Source organism: Sinocyclocheilus rhinocerous, unplaced genomic scaffold, assembly GCF_001515625.1.
Source record: "Sinocyclocheilus rhinocerous isolate Xijiao unplaced genomic scaffold, SAMN03320098_v1.1 scaffold395, whole genome shotgun sequence".
NCBI classification, from domain to species: Eukaryota; Metazoa; Chordata; class Actinopteri; order Cypriniformes; family Cyprinidae; genus Sinocyclocheilus; species Sinocyclocheilus rhinocerous.
In genome coordinates this window covers 3,412,452-3,428,168 of record NW_015660890.1, presented here as the reverse complement: position 1 = coordinate 3,428,168, position 15,717 = coordinate 3,412,452, and the positions used below count along the sequence as shown (strand labels likewise).

At 36.4% G+C, this 15,717-nt stretch overlaps 1 protein-coding gene across 1 annotated transcript in view; it reads right to left on the bottom strand.

Annotated features, from left to right (window-relative positions):
* LOC107725913 (receptor-type tyrosine-protein phosphatase zeta-like) overlaps positions 1 to 15,717 on the bottom strand; it is a 61,719-nt gene that overhangs the window by 28,748 nt on the left and 17,254 nt on the right. The window contains exons 2-8 of the mRNA XM_016535328.1: positions 13,520 to 13,585; positions 7,931 to 8,110; positions 7,417 to 7,455; positions 7,168 to 7,280; positions 3,880 to 3,975; positions 3,706 to 3,772; positions 3,462 to 3,619 (exon numbers count right to left, since the gene is read on the bottom strand). Coding sequence (XP_016390814.1) covers positions 3,462 to 3,619; positions 3,706 to 3,772; positions 3,880 to 3,975; positions 7,168 to 7,280; positions 7,417 to 7,455; positions 7,931 to 8,110; positions 13,520 to 13,585 — 719 coding nt within the window. The remainder of the gene's footprint in view (positions 1 to 3,461; positions 3,620 to 3,705; positions 3,773 to 3,879; positions 3,976 to 7,167; positions 7,281 to 7,416; positions 7,456 to 7,930; positions 8,111 to 13,519; positions 13,586 to 15,717) is intronic.

Here is a 15,717-nt window from a genome sequence, read left to right as displayed (position 1 = left end):
GCATAAATTATTCTTGAACTGACCAAAGTATTTAAAGGGAGAAGGTTACATTAAAAACATATATTTTAACATTATGTTACATTCTGATGTTAAATCCACTATTGTTCTATACAGTATTTAATGTAATTACATCAGAAGTAACTGTAATTAAATTACAGAAAAAACTAAGAGTAAACCCTTATATTTCTGTATTGCTTTATTGCATTTAAATGTTCAGTTATTTTTGTTATAAGAAAAAAGTTATTAAACCTGTTATACTGTATTATGACAGCACTTTTTTAAAACTAAATTTCAATACCGTGATAATACCGTACACCGTGATAAAAGCATTAGCAATTAATCGCAACATGAAAATTTGATACCGGCATATCCCTACACTCAATCAATACATATTGATTTTCTTGTGCAAGAAGACATTATACTGTGCAAGAAGAGCTTTATACAAAAAATATCATCACACAAAAATAAAACAGCAAGTATCAGAATTTGCTTGCACAATCAAGCATTACTAACAAGTTCATTTATTTATATTTTGTTTATACTGATTGCATTTAAATTGAAATTGAGATAAATTAGTGTGAACAGCATTATATGCATGAGTGAATTTATGCAGTTGCGGGTCAGTAATGAGATCAGACGACACAATGAACCAGCGCTGAAGTTTCATCAGCTTTACTTCAGCATGCCTGTACTTCGCCACTTAAAAATTTCATGCTCAAGAAACAGTCCTTAAAGTGCTTAAAGTGGATCAGGCACAGGGGCAAAGAAAAAATAGCAACACACCCGCATGACAAAAAACCTCCTCGCATCTGAAAACTGAGCTTTAAAGTGCAGCTGGATGAGAGAGGCAAAGTTTTGTCGCTGACATCCAGGGCTCATCTCTGATCCACACGTCAGGCTGTGGCCAGCTGAAATATTAATGCACGCCTCCGTTTGCTTGAGAATAGCTTAAAGGGGCTGTCAGAGATGAACTCACCATGCTACATTTTTAGGAGAGGGGTTTCTCTCTCTCACACACACACACACACAATAATGCCAGCGGCTGCAATACTGACCCCAAACTCTTCTCACTGGCCTGATCTTAAAAATTTCATGCTCAAGAAACAGTCCTTAAAGTGCTTAAAGTGGATCAGGCACAGGGGCAAAGAAAAAATAGCAACACACCCGCATGACAAAAAACCTCCTCGCATCTGAAAACTGAGCTTTAAAGTGCAGCTGGATGAGAGAGGCAAAGTTTTGTCGCTGACATCCAGGGCTCATCTCTGATCCACACGTCAGGCTGTGGCCAGCTGAAATATTAATGCACGCCTCCGTTTGCTTGAGAATAGTTTAAAGGGGCTGTCAGAGATGAACTCACCATGCTACATTTTTAGGAGAGGGGTTTCTCTCTCTCACACACACACACACAATAATGCCAGCGGCTGCAATACTGACCCCAAACTCTTCTCACTGGCCTGATCTTCAAGAGATAAATCCATTTTCAGGCAAAAGAGGTGTTACACAGAAAACATGACTAATAAATATAGCTGCAAGCAGCAATTAAGGGGCCAAGAGGACAACAGAGGCAAAATGAGGAGCTAAGCATGGCATTGAGCAACAGACCAACTGCAAAAATTAGTAATCAAAGACAATTATAGAAGATTTTAAATGTTTTATGTTGAAAACTCATAAATACAATGACTTGTATTTGGCCGTAATTGCTTATCACTCTTGACCAATAGGTGGCGCTGTCACCAAACTGATCTAGTGGGGTTAGTGTTGGGGGACAATGACACACACAAGGTTTGTTGTCAATATGCCAAAGTTTTGCAAAACTACAGCCTCAGATCTATTTTGGCATCATGCCATCAAGTTTGGCCAAATTTGGAATTATACAAGTTTGGTTTGATCTAGCAAAAATTTTTGCCAGCACGGTCTGAAGATAATCCAAGCCAATTTTAGTGAAAATTCGACAAACTCACTAGTACGAGTTTGAAAATGTAGGTTTGTCGAAAAAAAAAAAATCATGTTTTTAGCCCTTATGGTTTAAAAGTTTAGCCCTTATGGTTTAAAAGTTACCATAAATGTGAGTGCAAATTTGAGCTGTTGGTGGCGCTAGAGAGTTTGAGTTAGAGACTCCAAATTTGCTGTGGTTAATGTTCATACTATCCTTTATCTGTGTGCCAAATTTCACAACTTCCTGCAAGCAGTTCTATGGCTTGCCATAGACTCACGGTGAGTTCCAAACAGGATATATATCGCCCTCCGAAGGGCACTTTGGAGTGAAAACAATCATGGCCGCCATATTGAAGGGTCGTTCCAAACTGAAGTGCTCAAAACTGGCCACTTCAAAGGGCCCTTCGGAATGAAGGATTTCGAAGGGTACAACTGATGGACACTTCAGGCCCCCATGATCCTTTGCGCAGATTCTTGCATGATGACGGCGCCTCCGTGTGGGCACGTGATGATGACACAGAAGGGCACTTCAAGAAACAGTTATTTGGTCCGCTACACCCTTCAACCCTTCGAAGCCGTCACTCCGGAGGGTAAACCCTTTGAAGGGATTAGGGCATAGGGATGAGCCCTTCCGAATGGGACGCAGGGTCAAATGCGGAAGCCAAAGAGGAACAAGGAGAAGAAGAAGAAGGAAATATATCCTCAGATCCAGCTTGGCATAACGCCATCACATTTGATGATGAGTTATATGAGAACGATTGCATCTATCAAAAAGATTTTAATACCCTTTTCCCAGCATGGTCTGAAGATGATTTGTGACCATTTTTGGGAAAATTGGACAAACCATCTGGTTTGGAAAAAGTAGGATTTTTGAAAAATTCTAAATTTTCATGATGGAAAATGACGTCATATGATACAATCAAATCATATTGAGCGAAGGAATCTGAATCACAAATTTTTGTTTCTAGCTCTTATGGTTTAGGTGTTATTAGCATAAATATGAGTGCAAATTTGAGCTGTAGGTGGCACTACAGGGTTTTAGTTAAATACTCTAAATTTGGTGTGATTAATATCCAGGCTTCCTCTATTTGTGTGCCAAATTTCATAACTTTCTCACAAGCTGTTCTGTGGGTTTCCATAGACTCAATAACGGAAGAGGGAACGGAAGCTGAAGAAGAAGAAAATAGACCCAGTTTGGTTTGATCTATTAAAAACCTTTTAATAACAGTTTGCCAGCACGGTCTGAAGATGATCTGAGCCAATTTTGGTGAAAACTGTATTTTGTTTCTGTGTTTGAGAATTTTGTTTCCAGACCTTACAGTTCAAGTTATAAGCATGAGTTCAAATTTGAGCTTTTGGTGGCGCTAGAGAGTTTGAGTTAGAGACTCCAAATTTATTGTGGTTAATTTTCATACTGTTCTCTATCTATGTGCCAAATTTCATAACTTTCCCGCAAGTGGTTCTATAGGATACCATAGATTCAACAGTGGAAACAGAAGTGGAAGAAGAAGAATATATGTCCTGACCTGTGTTTCTGAGATGGCCACTGTGTTTTTAAACACGATCCATTCCACATTCTCGGAGCAGGGCGGCGCGGTGAGTGAGCCGTTGTACATGAAGTATTTTTCGGTGGACTGTGGAAGCAGAGCCAGCAGAGAAAACGCTTCCAGAGGGCTGCTTTTACCTTCAATACAAGCATGTTTGTGTTTTTGTTATTGCAGTTTGAAATAATGAAAAGGTTTGTGGATGTAATCTTAAAAAAAGATTTACCAAATCGGCTCACGCTGTTTACTCCTTCAATGATGGCTGCATAGTCCTGGTTGTCTTCAATGCTGGCCTAAGAAACAGACCAAACTTAGGTCATTATGATAAAAGGGTTGCAGATATGAGTTAATATACAAATGTGTTTGTGTGTGTTTGATGGTCGCAGGATGAAAATGTCACCTCAAAAAGGATAGCTACAGCAGTAACCTTTCCTCCGCTACTTATCGCCTCGTCTATGGATTCAAACTCCTCATCATCAAAACAATAGATCTGCATCTGTGAGACAGAAACAACTTCAGTCTATTTCATTTTTAGCATGAATTTGGCTTAAAGTCAACATAAAATCACAAAATCATATTTGACCTAATTTACCCATTTATTTATTTTTTGCTGGAAATTCAATGAATGGAAGATATTTAATTTCTTTTTCATTATGTTTAATTATATATCCCAGTAATGAGATATATTATGATATATTGAATACTTGTAAAGGAAAGTTTTTTATTTATTTTCTTATTATTTTTCTTTTATTTTTTTTTATTATTATTTTTTGCTGAAAATTCAGTGAATGGAAGGCATTTAATTTTTTTCATGATATGTTTAATTACATACCCCAGTAATCACAAAATAAAATAAAATTTATGCTGAAAATCAATTTATAAGTTTTTTTTAATTAGTCTAAATAAAATATTTGGAATGGAAGGTATTTAATTTATTTTGATAATCTTTAGATTTTTTTATTTACTCAATTTATTTATTCATTCATTCATTTATTATTTATTTATTTATTTGGAATTTTTATGGATACAGTGTAACAGAGGTAAATAATAATAATAATAAATATAGCAGCAAGCAGCAATTACGGGGCCAAGCACTACAGAAGCAAGCATCAGACCAACTGCAGCAATGAGTGATTAAAACCATTTTAAGATGATTTTAGTCAAAATGGCTGAAAAATCATAAATACAACCACTTGTAATGTGATTTTTTGGCTTATCACTTTTGACCAATAGGTGGCGCTGTTATCAAATATATGTGGTGTGTTCTGTGTGAGGTGACAATGGCACACAAAGTTTGGTGTCAATATGTCAAAGCTTTGCAGAGATACAGCCTCAGAGTCATTTTGGCATCATGCCTCAAATTTGTAGCGGCGCTATACAAAAAATGGTTTTGTCTATAGACATGAAATCCATAACTTTGTGCCAGCATGGTCAGAAGATGATCGGAGTCAAATTTGGTGAAAATTGGACCAACGGTCTAGGAGTTAGAAAAAGTAGATTTTCAACATAAATCAAAATGGCGGACAGGAAGGTCGGCCAACTATGGCATAATTGGTATCTATGTTGTCGGCATAACAACACTTCATTACAATAGGCTAATGCAATCAAAAGTTATTTGCAGTTTTGTAAATTTTATAATTAATGGTTAATGAATGGTTTATCACTCTTGACCAATAGGTGGCGCTGTTACCAAATTTATGTGGCGTGGTCAGTGTGACGTGACAATGGCACATACAAAGTTTGGTGTCAATATATGTCAAAGCTTTGCAGAGATACAGCCTCAGATGCAGTTTGGCATCTTTCCAGCAAATTCGTTGATGCGCTAAACAAGAACCGTTTTGTATATCAACACGAAATCCAAAAATTTTTGCCAACATGGTCTGAAGATTATCAGAGTCAAATTTGGTGAAAATCAGACTAACGGTCTAGGAGGAATTTAAAAAAGTAGGTTTTCAACATAAATCAAAATGGCGGACAGGAAGTTGTGCCAACTATGGTAAAATTGGTATCTATGTTGTCAGCATGACCCAAGGAATGTTTTGAGATTATTTTTATTATAATAGGCTAATGCAATCCAAAATTATTAGCATTTTTGGAAATTTCATAATTAATGGTTTTCTACTCTTGACCAATAGGTGGCGCTGTTACCTAAATGATGTGGCCTGGTCAGTGTGAGGTGACAATGGCACATACAAAGTTTGGTGTAAATATATCAAAGCTTTGCAGAGATACAGCCTCAGATGCAGTTTGGCATCTTTCTAGTAAATTCGTTGATTGTCGATATACAAAATGGTTTTTGTTTAGTACAAAAAAACATAACTTATAACTTTTGACCACAAGGTGGCGCTGCCCCCAAACTTTTTGAGGACCATCAGGGCATGGTGTCAAAGATACATACCAAGTTGTGGTATACCTATCGTAACGATAGGTCAATGCGTTTGTAAAATATAGCATTTTATCACAAAATTCAAAATGGCCGACGCCCAAAATGGCTAACATGGGAAAATTGGGTATGGTTCGACTCAGCATGATCCACCGAATCTAAAGAGACCTAAATCTAAAGAGAGTTTTGTGATTTTTGGCCAAACCATTCAGAAGTTATAAGCAAAAATAGCCATTTTTTAATATATCCTGAACACTAGGTGGCACTGCGCTGAAATACTGCAGGTAGCCTCAGGTCATGCTTGTTCTAACACACACCGAGTTTGGTCTAAATACGCCAAACCATTGCGGAGATATAGCCTCACATCCATTTTTGCGTGCTTTTCATAGAATTCGTTATTGTTATTTGTTATATTGTTATTCGAGAATGGTTGGACGAATCAACTTGAATTCCATACATTTTTGCCAGCATGGTCTGAAGATGATCTGAACCAATTTTGGTGAAAATCAGATAAACCGTCTAGGACGAGTTCGAAAAAGTAGGTTTTTCGAATTATTAAAAATAGCGAAAATACTAAACCTTACGATTTTTGAAATTTGGTGTCCATTCGACTCGGAATCAGTGAAAAAAATAATTTTCCTTCTGTGCCTTACGCTTCAAAAGTTATTAGCATAAACATGAGTGAAAGTTTAGACAAGTGGTGGCGCTAGAGAGTTTGAGTTAGAGACGCCAAACTTGCAATGATTAATGTTGGGACTGTCCTCAATCAGTGCTATTTTTGAAATTTGGTGTCCATTCGACTCGGAATCAGTGAAAAAAATAATTTTCCTTCTGTGCCTTACGCTTCAAAAGTTATTAGCATAAACATGAGTGAAAGTTTAGACAAGTGGTGGCGCTAGAGAGTTTGAGTTAGAGACGCCAAACTTGCAATGGTTAATGTTGGGACTGTCCTCAATCAGTGCTAAATTCACAACTTTCCCGCAAGCGGTTCTATGGGCTGCCATAGACTCAAGAGCGGAAGAAGATGAAGAAAAAGAACGCCAACGGATACAATAGGTGCCATCGCACCTTCAATGCTTGGCCCCTAATAATAATAATAATAATAATAATAATTCCACAATTCAAACATTAAATTCTATTAAATTTATATTAAATTCCTCCCAGAATATTTTCCACTGAATACTGTTACACTTATGATTGTCATATTATTATGGATGTTAAATACATTGTTGAATGCATTGCCATTATTATCTTCAATCTTACAGGGAGCGATTTATGGCGATTTAGACGTGTGGTGAACTTTACCTCCAGGGGGAACCTGTTTCCATTCAGACTGTGTTCAGATCCGTCTGAAGTGGCGTTACATCGGCCCCAATGGAACGTGATCCTGCCCACTTTAAACCTGGATCTGAGCCCACCTCCGCTTATGAAGTACTGACCGTTCAGACTGATTACCACTGAGAAACACGATACACACACACACACACACACAAACTCAAGGACCGCTTGACACGTAATTGTGCTCTTCATTCAGCACCCTGGATCTGAGCCCACCTCCGCTTATGAAGTACTGACCGTTCAGACTGATTACCACTGAGAAACACGATACACACACACACAAACTCAAGGACCGCTTGACACGTAATTGTGCTCTTCATTCAGCATGCCTAATTGCTCATATTTCATATTTCAGCTTTCATCTCTGATAAAAGATTCATTTTGAGCTTTGCCTTTTGTGCTGGAATAATCCCTCACCCTCACAGTGTCATATCAGAACAAAAGATTCAGCGCCAGCTTTTCTTCTGCGCTCCTGTAAAAGCACAGACCCTCTAAAAGACGACCAGCTGCCATTCACAGGTATGAGAAAGAAACACCAGTAGATTTGATTCTTCAGCAGCTCCATTAGTCTGCCAACGATTAATCTCAGGTTGTAATTGCATTCATCGCAGGCCATCGCTCTCGGTGGTTAATATGTCAGTGTAATTTCACTGAGTGCTGGTTAAAAGAGGGAATTCAAATGCCAGACACGTTTCATCTGCACTTCATCACATATGGAAACACCACAGACCTGTTTTGCCGTTGTTGGTGATGGTGGTGGATTCAGTGGTCAGTTGGTCCCAGTTCTCCAGCTGCAGGTTCTGGTACTGAACCCTGACCTGTGTGAACTCCTCACTGATGTCTATGGGAGACTGTCTGGCATTGCCGCACACCGGATATTTCTTTGCCCAGTGCTTCTGGTTCAGGGCCCCTGTGAAGAATAAGGGTGAATAATCTAATCTTAATAATAGCATACACTTTTATCCAAAGCTACTTACAAAAGCAATTTGTCAGACATGAAGCAAATCAGGTAAAGATATGCTGTGTTAATCAATGCACCAAATATTGACCTGAATTTATGTTGTCTTCTCGGTAAATTTGCGTGAATGTATAAGGCGAAAGTTCTATAACTGGTACACATTTCTGCCTTGGAACCTTTTTAATTGCTTTTTAGTTTATTTATTCATTTAAATAGTCATGTAATGTGACTATATTATTTAAATAATTAAAAATAAAAATATTTATAAAAAGCTGAAATATTGCATATAGTCTCTCAGTTACTATGAGATCAAAACTGCATGTAGAATAATTATACAAGAACTATAAAAATGCTACAAAAAGTAGTTTTACAAAATACAAAAAAGAGCAGCTATCCACAAAAACAATTTTAATATTTGTTTACATATTATTAAATAGTATTAATAATAATATTATTATATTAATATATATGAATAATATTTTAAATATTTCTATTATTTTAAACATTTATTACATATTTTTTAAAAGGACATTATATTTCTTATAAAGAGACAAAGCTATAGTTAATATCTTAATATTTATTTTATGTATTTTATTAAAGCATGTGCCTTGGATTCAGTGCTTCTTCTAAAACATTGTGGTTCAAATGTGTTTTGACATTTTCTTGATCCTCTTCTGCCTAAAATTTTCTGATTTCTCTATTGTACACTACAAATAAAAAGGCCAAAAATGTAAACCAATGGCATATGGCAGCAAACTGAAGCACATGGTATGGCATATGAAGAGTCAGTGCTGATCAGAGCAGAATAATGCCACTTGCAGTGATGTTGAACATAAACCGAGCGCTATGATATATCACACTGACTTCAGCAGATGATAAAGTCACAGAGCAGATGGCAACGGGTCACACATCACTGAACAAACACACACACAAACATAAACACAGCTGATTAAAAGTGTCGCCGAGGACGTGTCTTTAAGACACTAGATCTGAATTATCAGCTCTATGTTCCCTGGAAGGACGATTAATGTGTATATATATATTCACAGTGATTTCACTTTCAGCTCCTGGGTGGCAATTCTTCACCCTCTTAAGCTACAACATAATTAATACGTCCCTAACAGGCTATACAGGATCACGTCCACCATGTGGGGACAGCAGAACCACACATCCATGAACTACTTAATATCGACAAACGTCGGCCGTTAGCCTGATTGATGGATCCACATTCAACAGGAAAACAGCGTTTTGTGCTATGAGTCTGTCAGGATACAGCAGTGCGCATCTGGATCAAGCAGACACACAATATGGCAAGCTGTTTTAACATTTAATCCTTAAAATGTACTAGCATCTATTTTCACACTACTAGTACTTATTTTTTAGCGACTAGTGTCTTTGCCACTAAGGACTAATGCTTATTTTTAGATACTGGTGCTTATTCATTAGCTGCTTATTCTTTAGCTCCTAGCATTTATTCATTAGCTATTAGCGCTTATACTGTAGCTACTGGCACTTATTCATTAACTACTAGCACTTATTCTTTAGCTACTGACGCTTATTCATTAACTACAAGTGCTTATTCTTTAGCTACTGACGCTTATTTAGTTGGTTACGTTTATTCTTTAGCTACTGACGCTTATTCATTAACTACTAGTGCTTATTCTCTAGCTACTGATGCTTATTTAGTTAGTGACGTTTATTCTTTAGCTACTGACGCTTATTCATTAACTACTAGTGCTTATTCTTTAGCTACTGATGCTTATTTAGTTAGTGATGTTTATTCTTTAGCTACTGACGCTTATTCTTTAGCTATTGATGCTTATTCATTAAATATTAGCTCTTATTCTTTAGCTACTGGCGCTTATTCATTAACTACTAGCGCTTACTCTTTAGCTACTGGCACCTCTTCTTTAGCTACTAGTACTTATTCTTTAGCTATTAGTGCTTATTCATTAGCTTCTAGTGGTTATTCATTAGCTACTAGCACATATTCTTTGGCTTATAACTTTTAATTCTTTAGCTACTAGCATGCATTCTTTAGCTACCCCCTGCTAATTAATTAGCTACTAGTGATTTTTCCATTAGTGACTAGTGCTAAGCTACTAGTGCATATTCTTTAGCTACTAATGCTGATTTATCCCTTATGAAATTTTTTTTTGGCGGATTGATTACCCTTTGTATAACCACAGTTTTACTACAAATACCATGGTTAAACTATATGGTTAGTGTAGCAAAACCATGGTTAATTTGTGGTTACCATGGTTTAACTATTTTTTATTTGTAGTAAAACCATGATTAATTTTCTTACGGGATTACCTACTAGTGCTTATTCTTCAGACATTAGCGCTGACCTTTCCTATTGCTTATTAGCCATTAGCACTTATTTATTAGCTACTAGTGCTTTGGTACTAGTAGCTTTTTACAAAACTTTAGATATTAGTTACCAGTACCTATTCATTATGATACTACAACTTTTTTATTAGACATTTATTAGCATGAAAATGCATGCTAGAACATTGAGGATTAAGATGGCTTGCCACACACACACACACACACACACACACACACATGGATACGCTGTAATCAAAGAGAAGTGCTGCTGCTATGGTAACCGCTAGTCTGCGTATGTGGCATAAACGCAGAGCCTGAAGTAATTTCAAGGATTTTGAGACCTCTGGGCTGCTCTGACATTTTAAATATTTATATTTTTCTAACAGCATGTAAGGTCAGATCGCTCACGATCGAAGGCTGCAATAACAGGTAGGATGCGCTTTGGCCTTTGAAGCGATCTGCAGAATTATGGCGTATGGGAACGAACGTGATCACAGTCGGGAACGGTTAATGTGGATTCCTCCCCCACCATAATGACACCCTGATCCACACCGACATTCAGTCTGATTACACCAACCAATTATCCACAACAGTTTCCACGAAAGAAAGTTGGCAAAGAAGAGGTAGAGCGAACAACCGGTGTGAATGTCTGTGGACTCATAAAGGAGCAACTATTCACAAAAACACACCTTCTCTGATGGTCAACAATTGAATAGTAGGCTACAATATAATTTAAAAAAATATTGTAAATAAAAATATTTAATAGTGTACTATTTAAATAGTTTAACAATTAAATGTCAATAATTAATTAAGTTTAAAATGCCATTTTTTTGTTATTTTTAAATTAAATATAAAATATTATATATTTAAATATATTTATATTAAATATATTTGTTTAAAACTATATTTTAAAAAAAATACAGATAATTTTTTATAAGATATATTATATAAGATGTATATTAATATACAATATGTTAGGATAATATATCATATAGTTAAATATGATATATTTCAACGAATGAAATGAATGTTGCAAATGAATGTTGCAAATTATTTAAGTTTAAACTGTCCTTTATTTCTTCCAAATATATAATTATATTCACTGTTCACAGGATGTAGCTTGAATGTGAGTAACTTGTGGAGTCGTTTCCATGACAACTAAGCTTGTGTACACCATAGAGCAATGCGATCGATCAGTAATTTACACTTCAACACAACATTTACCCATTTGCTCTAGAGAAACATATGTATCTGTACATCACGAGATCATGAGCAGTAAAGCAGAGGTGCTGCTGAGGACGGAGGCGGCAGGTTATCAGAGCGTTCTTAGAGAAAAGAGCGGCGGCCCCCGCAGCAGATGGAGACGGGACCCATGCCAGCGGCAGGAATTACACACCCCTGGGCTCTGGAAAACAGGCTCGACGGGGGACTGACATGCTACAGTAACCCATGATCATGTAAGAACTCCGTCCCAAAACCAAGTGAGCAGTCCAGCCGTTTACTGCCTACATAGACAGCTGCATGCTGATTCAAACTGAGCCTCATAAATGACTGATTTGAAACGCTCCACATAAGCACACAACTATTAGATGAAATATTAAACAAAGTATATATCAGTATATATCAGTACATATTACATACATTTTTCCCCATCACAAGGCATTCTTCATGTTCCATGAAGATATTTTGTAAATTTCCTACTGTAAATTTTATATGTTTATATTATTATTGTTTATATTAAAACTTAATTTTTGATTAGTAATGTGCATTGCAAAAAACTTCATTTGGACAACTTTAAAGGCGATTTTCTCAATATTTAGATTTTTCTATTCCATTCATCCTTCAGTATAAATCTCAATTTCGAAAAATTGACCCTTAAGACTGGTTTTGTGGTCCAGGGTCACAAATATGATCTAAATCAAGCAGCTAGTACCAAAGTACTAGATTAAATATTTAAATAAATCTCCTTATAAATTATTTTTTTATTATTTATAAATAATTTTTTAACTTGTTCTTCTTATTATTTTCATATTATTATTATTATTAGATTTAAATAGCTATAATTTTGTTTATTTACATTCTTTACACATATTGTAATCAAATAAATAAATCTAAACAAAAAACAAGGTTTGCCAGATTTCCTTGTAAAAAAAAAACAACTTTTTTTTTTTAAACTATAGGTTATTATTGAAACACACCTATGAAATTAATTTTAATTAAATATATTTGTATTTATATTTAGATATATACAATAATATATTTATCTTTTGTTTATTATACATATTGTAATCAAATTGTAAATAAACAAACAAGGTCTCAGATTTCCTTGTCAAAACTATTTAAAAATTCTTATTATTAAAATACACATCTAAAAATTATTTTATTTTATTTGAACCATTTAAAACATTTTTACAAGGAAATTTGACACAAACCTGTTCTACATAATGACACTATTTTAAGGATTGTGTTGGATGATTCATTTCACATTTTCTTTGAGGTTAATTTACCATAATTCATCTCATCAGTCACTGGCACCATCTGGAAACTTAACGTCACATTTGTTTTGATGGTTTTCTCGTCAGTGAGTGACTCCGTTTTGGTCCCTTTTCCAGGTAAGAGAATGACTGTACATTTTAAACATTCAGCTTTTCTACTGAAAACTGAAACTTAAAAAAAAAACAAAAAAAACCTTCTAATAGTCATGGACTAAAAGTCACAAAAATACTCCTTAAAACAGGCATCCTGACTTAAAAGCCACAAGTCAAAGCCCTCCAACAATCCTGAATGTCACTTACTCTTTTGAAAGTCTTGAGTGTCTTAAAGTGTCTCAGACTTTCAGCTAATCTCCAGCACCGGTGGGTCAGCGGGCGACTCTAATGGAGAACGGACATTGATCCCTCTGCTAGCGTATCCCTGTCTCTCGCTCACAGGAGAAAGGCTTTCTAAGGCGTTTGGGTTGAAGCCAGTGCTGTGCCACACCGGAGTCTGCTGACACGCACACAATAAGAGCGTTTGTTCAGCTCAACCCACCTGTGTAAGCCCAGTCGACGTCCTCGGCGAGTCTGCGCTGACCTCTCAGGTACGACACGGCCAGATCTGGAAGAGAGAGATGAGGAGAGCTGGAGTCACAGAGCCAAACAAACACTAGAGGCAGAACGTTCAGAGAATCCACGAAATAAAACAACAGTCTTTAGTGTTCGAGTCAAATCATTACACAAGTGACAGGATACACTAATTATTTGGAGATTGTTGGGTTTTACCCTTGAAAAAATGGCCACCACCAAGCTAAGGTGTTGCCAAGATGTTTCTATGTTGTTGCTAAGGTGTTCTAAGTGTTATTAGTGCATTGCTGTGTGGTTGTTAAGGTGTTCTAAGTAGTATAAACAGTGCATTGCTACTTGGTTGCTAGGGTGTTGCTATGTGGTTGGTTAGGTGTTCTAAATGATACATAGCCTATAGTGCGTTGTTATGTGGTTGTTGAGGTGTTTGAAGTGGTATATAGAGCATTGCTATGTGGTTGGTATGGTGTTCTAAATGATATATATAGTGCATTACTATGTGGTTGCTAAGGTGTTTAAAGTGGTATATATTGGGCATTGTAAAGTATTTTAAGTTGTATATACAATGCATTGTTATGTGGTTGCTAGGGCATTGCTATGTGGTTGAAGGTGTTCGAAAAGCAATATAGTGCGTTATTATGTGGTCGCTAGGGTGTTGCTGTGTTTGGTAAAGTGTTCTAAATAGTATATGTAGTGCATTGTTATCTGGTTGCTAGGGCGTTGCTATGGGGTTGCTTAAGTGTTCTAAATGGAATATACAGTGCATTGCTATGTTGTTGCAAGGAGGCATTCCTATGTGGTTGCTAGGGCATTGCTATGTGGTTGGAAGGTGTTTAAAGAGCAATATAATGCATTATTATGTGGTCGCTAGGGTGTTGCTGTGTTTGGTAAAGTGTTCTAAATAGTATATGTAGTGCATTGCTATCTGGTTGCTAGGGCGTTGCTATGGGGTTGCTTAAGTGTTCTAAATGGAATATACAGTGCATTGCTATGTTGTTGCAAGGAGGCATTCCTATGTGGTTGCTAGGGCATTGCTATGTGGTTGGAAAGTGTTTAAAGAGCAATATAATGCATTATTATGTGGTTGCTAGGGCGTTGCTATGCGTTTGGTAAAGTGTTCTAAATAGTATATGTAGTGCATTGTTTTCTGGTTGCAAGGCCATTACTATGGGGTTGCTAAAGTGCTCTAATTGGAATATACAGTGCATTGTTATGTTGTTGCTTATATAATGCATTGCTGTGCGTTTGCTAGGGTGTTACAGTAGGTTATACTTTTAAACTGGTGTCATCAGACTAAAGCGGACTTTCCTATTTGACTAGAATGCGGTATAAATATCTGTAGATGAAAGTGTCACTGTTGTAGAAGGGAAAGTTGAGATGAAAGGACACATGAGCTCAAACACACACAGTTGTGTCTGGATTACAGCCATAACCTCTGATAACCAACAACTTCAAATGTTTTGATGGGACTTAAAGGAAAAGAAACTGCATGTGCCAGACTGTAACCAACTAAACTAGTCACAAAGTCCAAGAGTCAGTGTGCGGATCAGATGTAGAATGTCCTTCCTAGAGATTTGGCGAAGCTGCAAACCACTGAAGCATGTAAAAATCAGTTAAAGAGCATTTTAGCATTTTAACAGTCTGACCGTCTGACCCGTCCCGTGTGTAATACGGCCGGTCCCGTCCCTGCCTCTCAGAGCCCATTTCTCAGTGAATGGTGACCGAGAGCCGCTGCCACAATAGAGCCTTTGAAGACTTTTGCCACAGAACAGCCATTATTACAAAGAACAGCAGACACAAGTTGTTCTGGAAGAGTCTTCACAAACACAAGCACCTCTGTGGTCCATATAAGGGTTATTCCCAAGAAACAGTAGAAATTTGTAAATATATTTTGTACAATATTATATTTTTTAATTGAAGATTTTATACTATAAAATAAACTACTTTTATAACATTAATTATAATGAATAATTAATTAATTATTATACTATTTTAAAAAATACATTTAAAAATACACTATTATATATTAAAGGGGTTATATGATGTGATTTCATTTTTTCCTTTCTCTTTGGAGTGTTACAAGCTCTTGGTGCATAAAGAAGATCTGTAAAGTTGCAAAGACTAAAGTCTCAAATCCAAAGAGATATTCTTTATAAAAGTTAAGAGTCA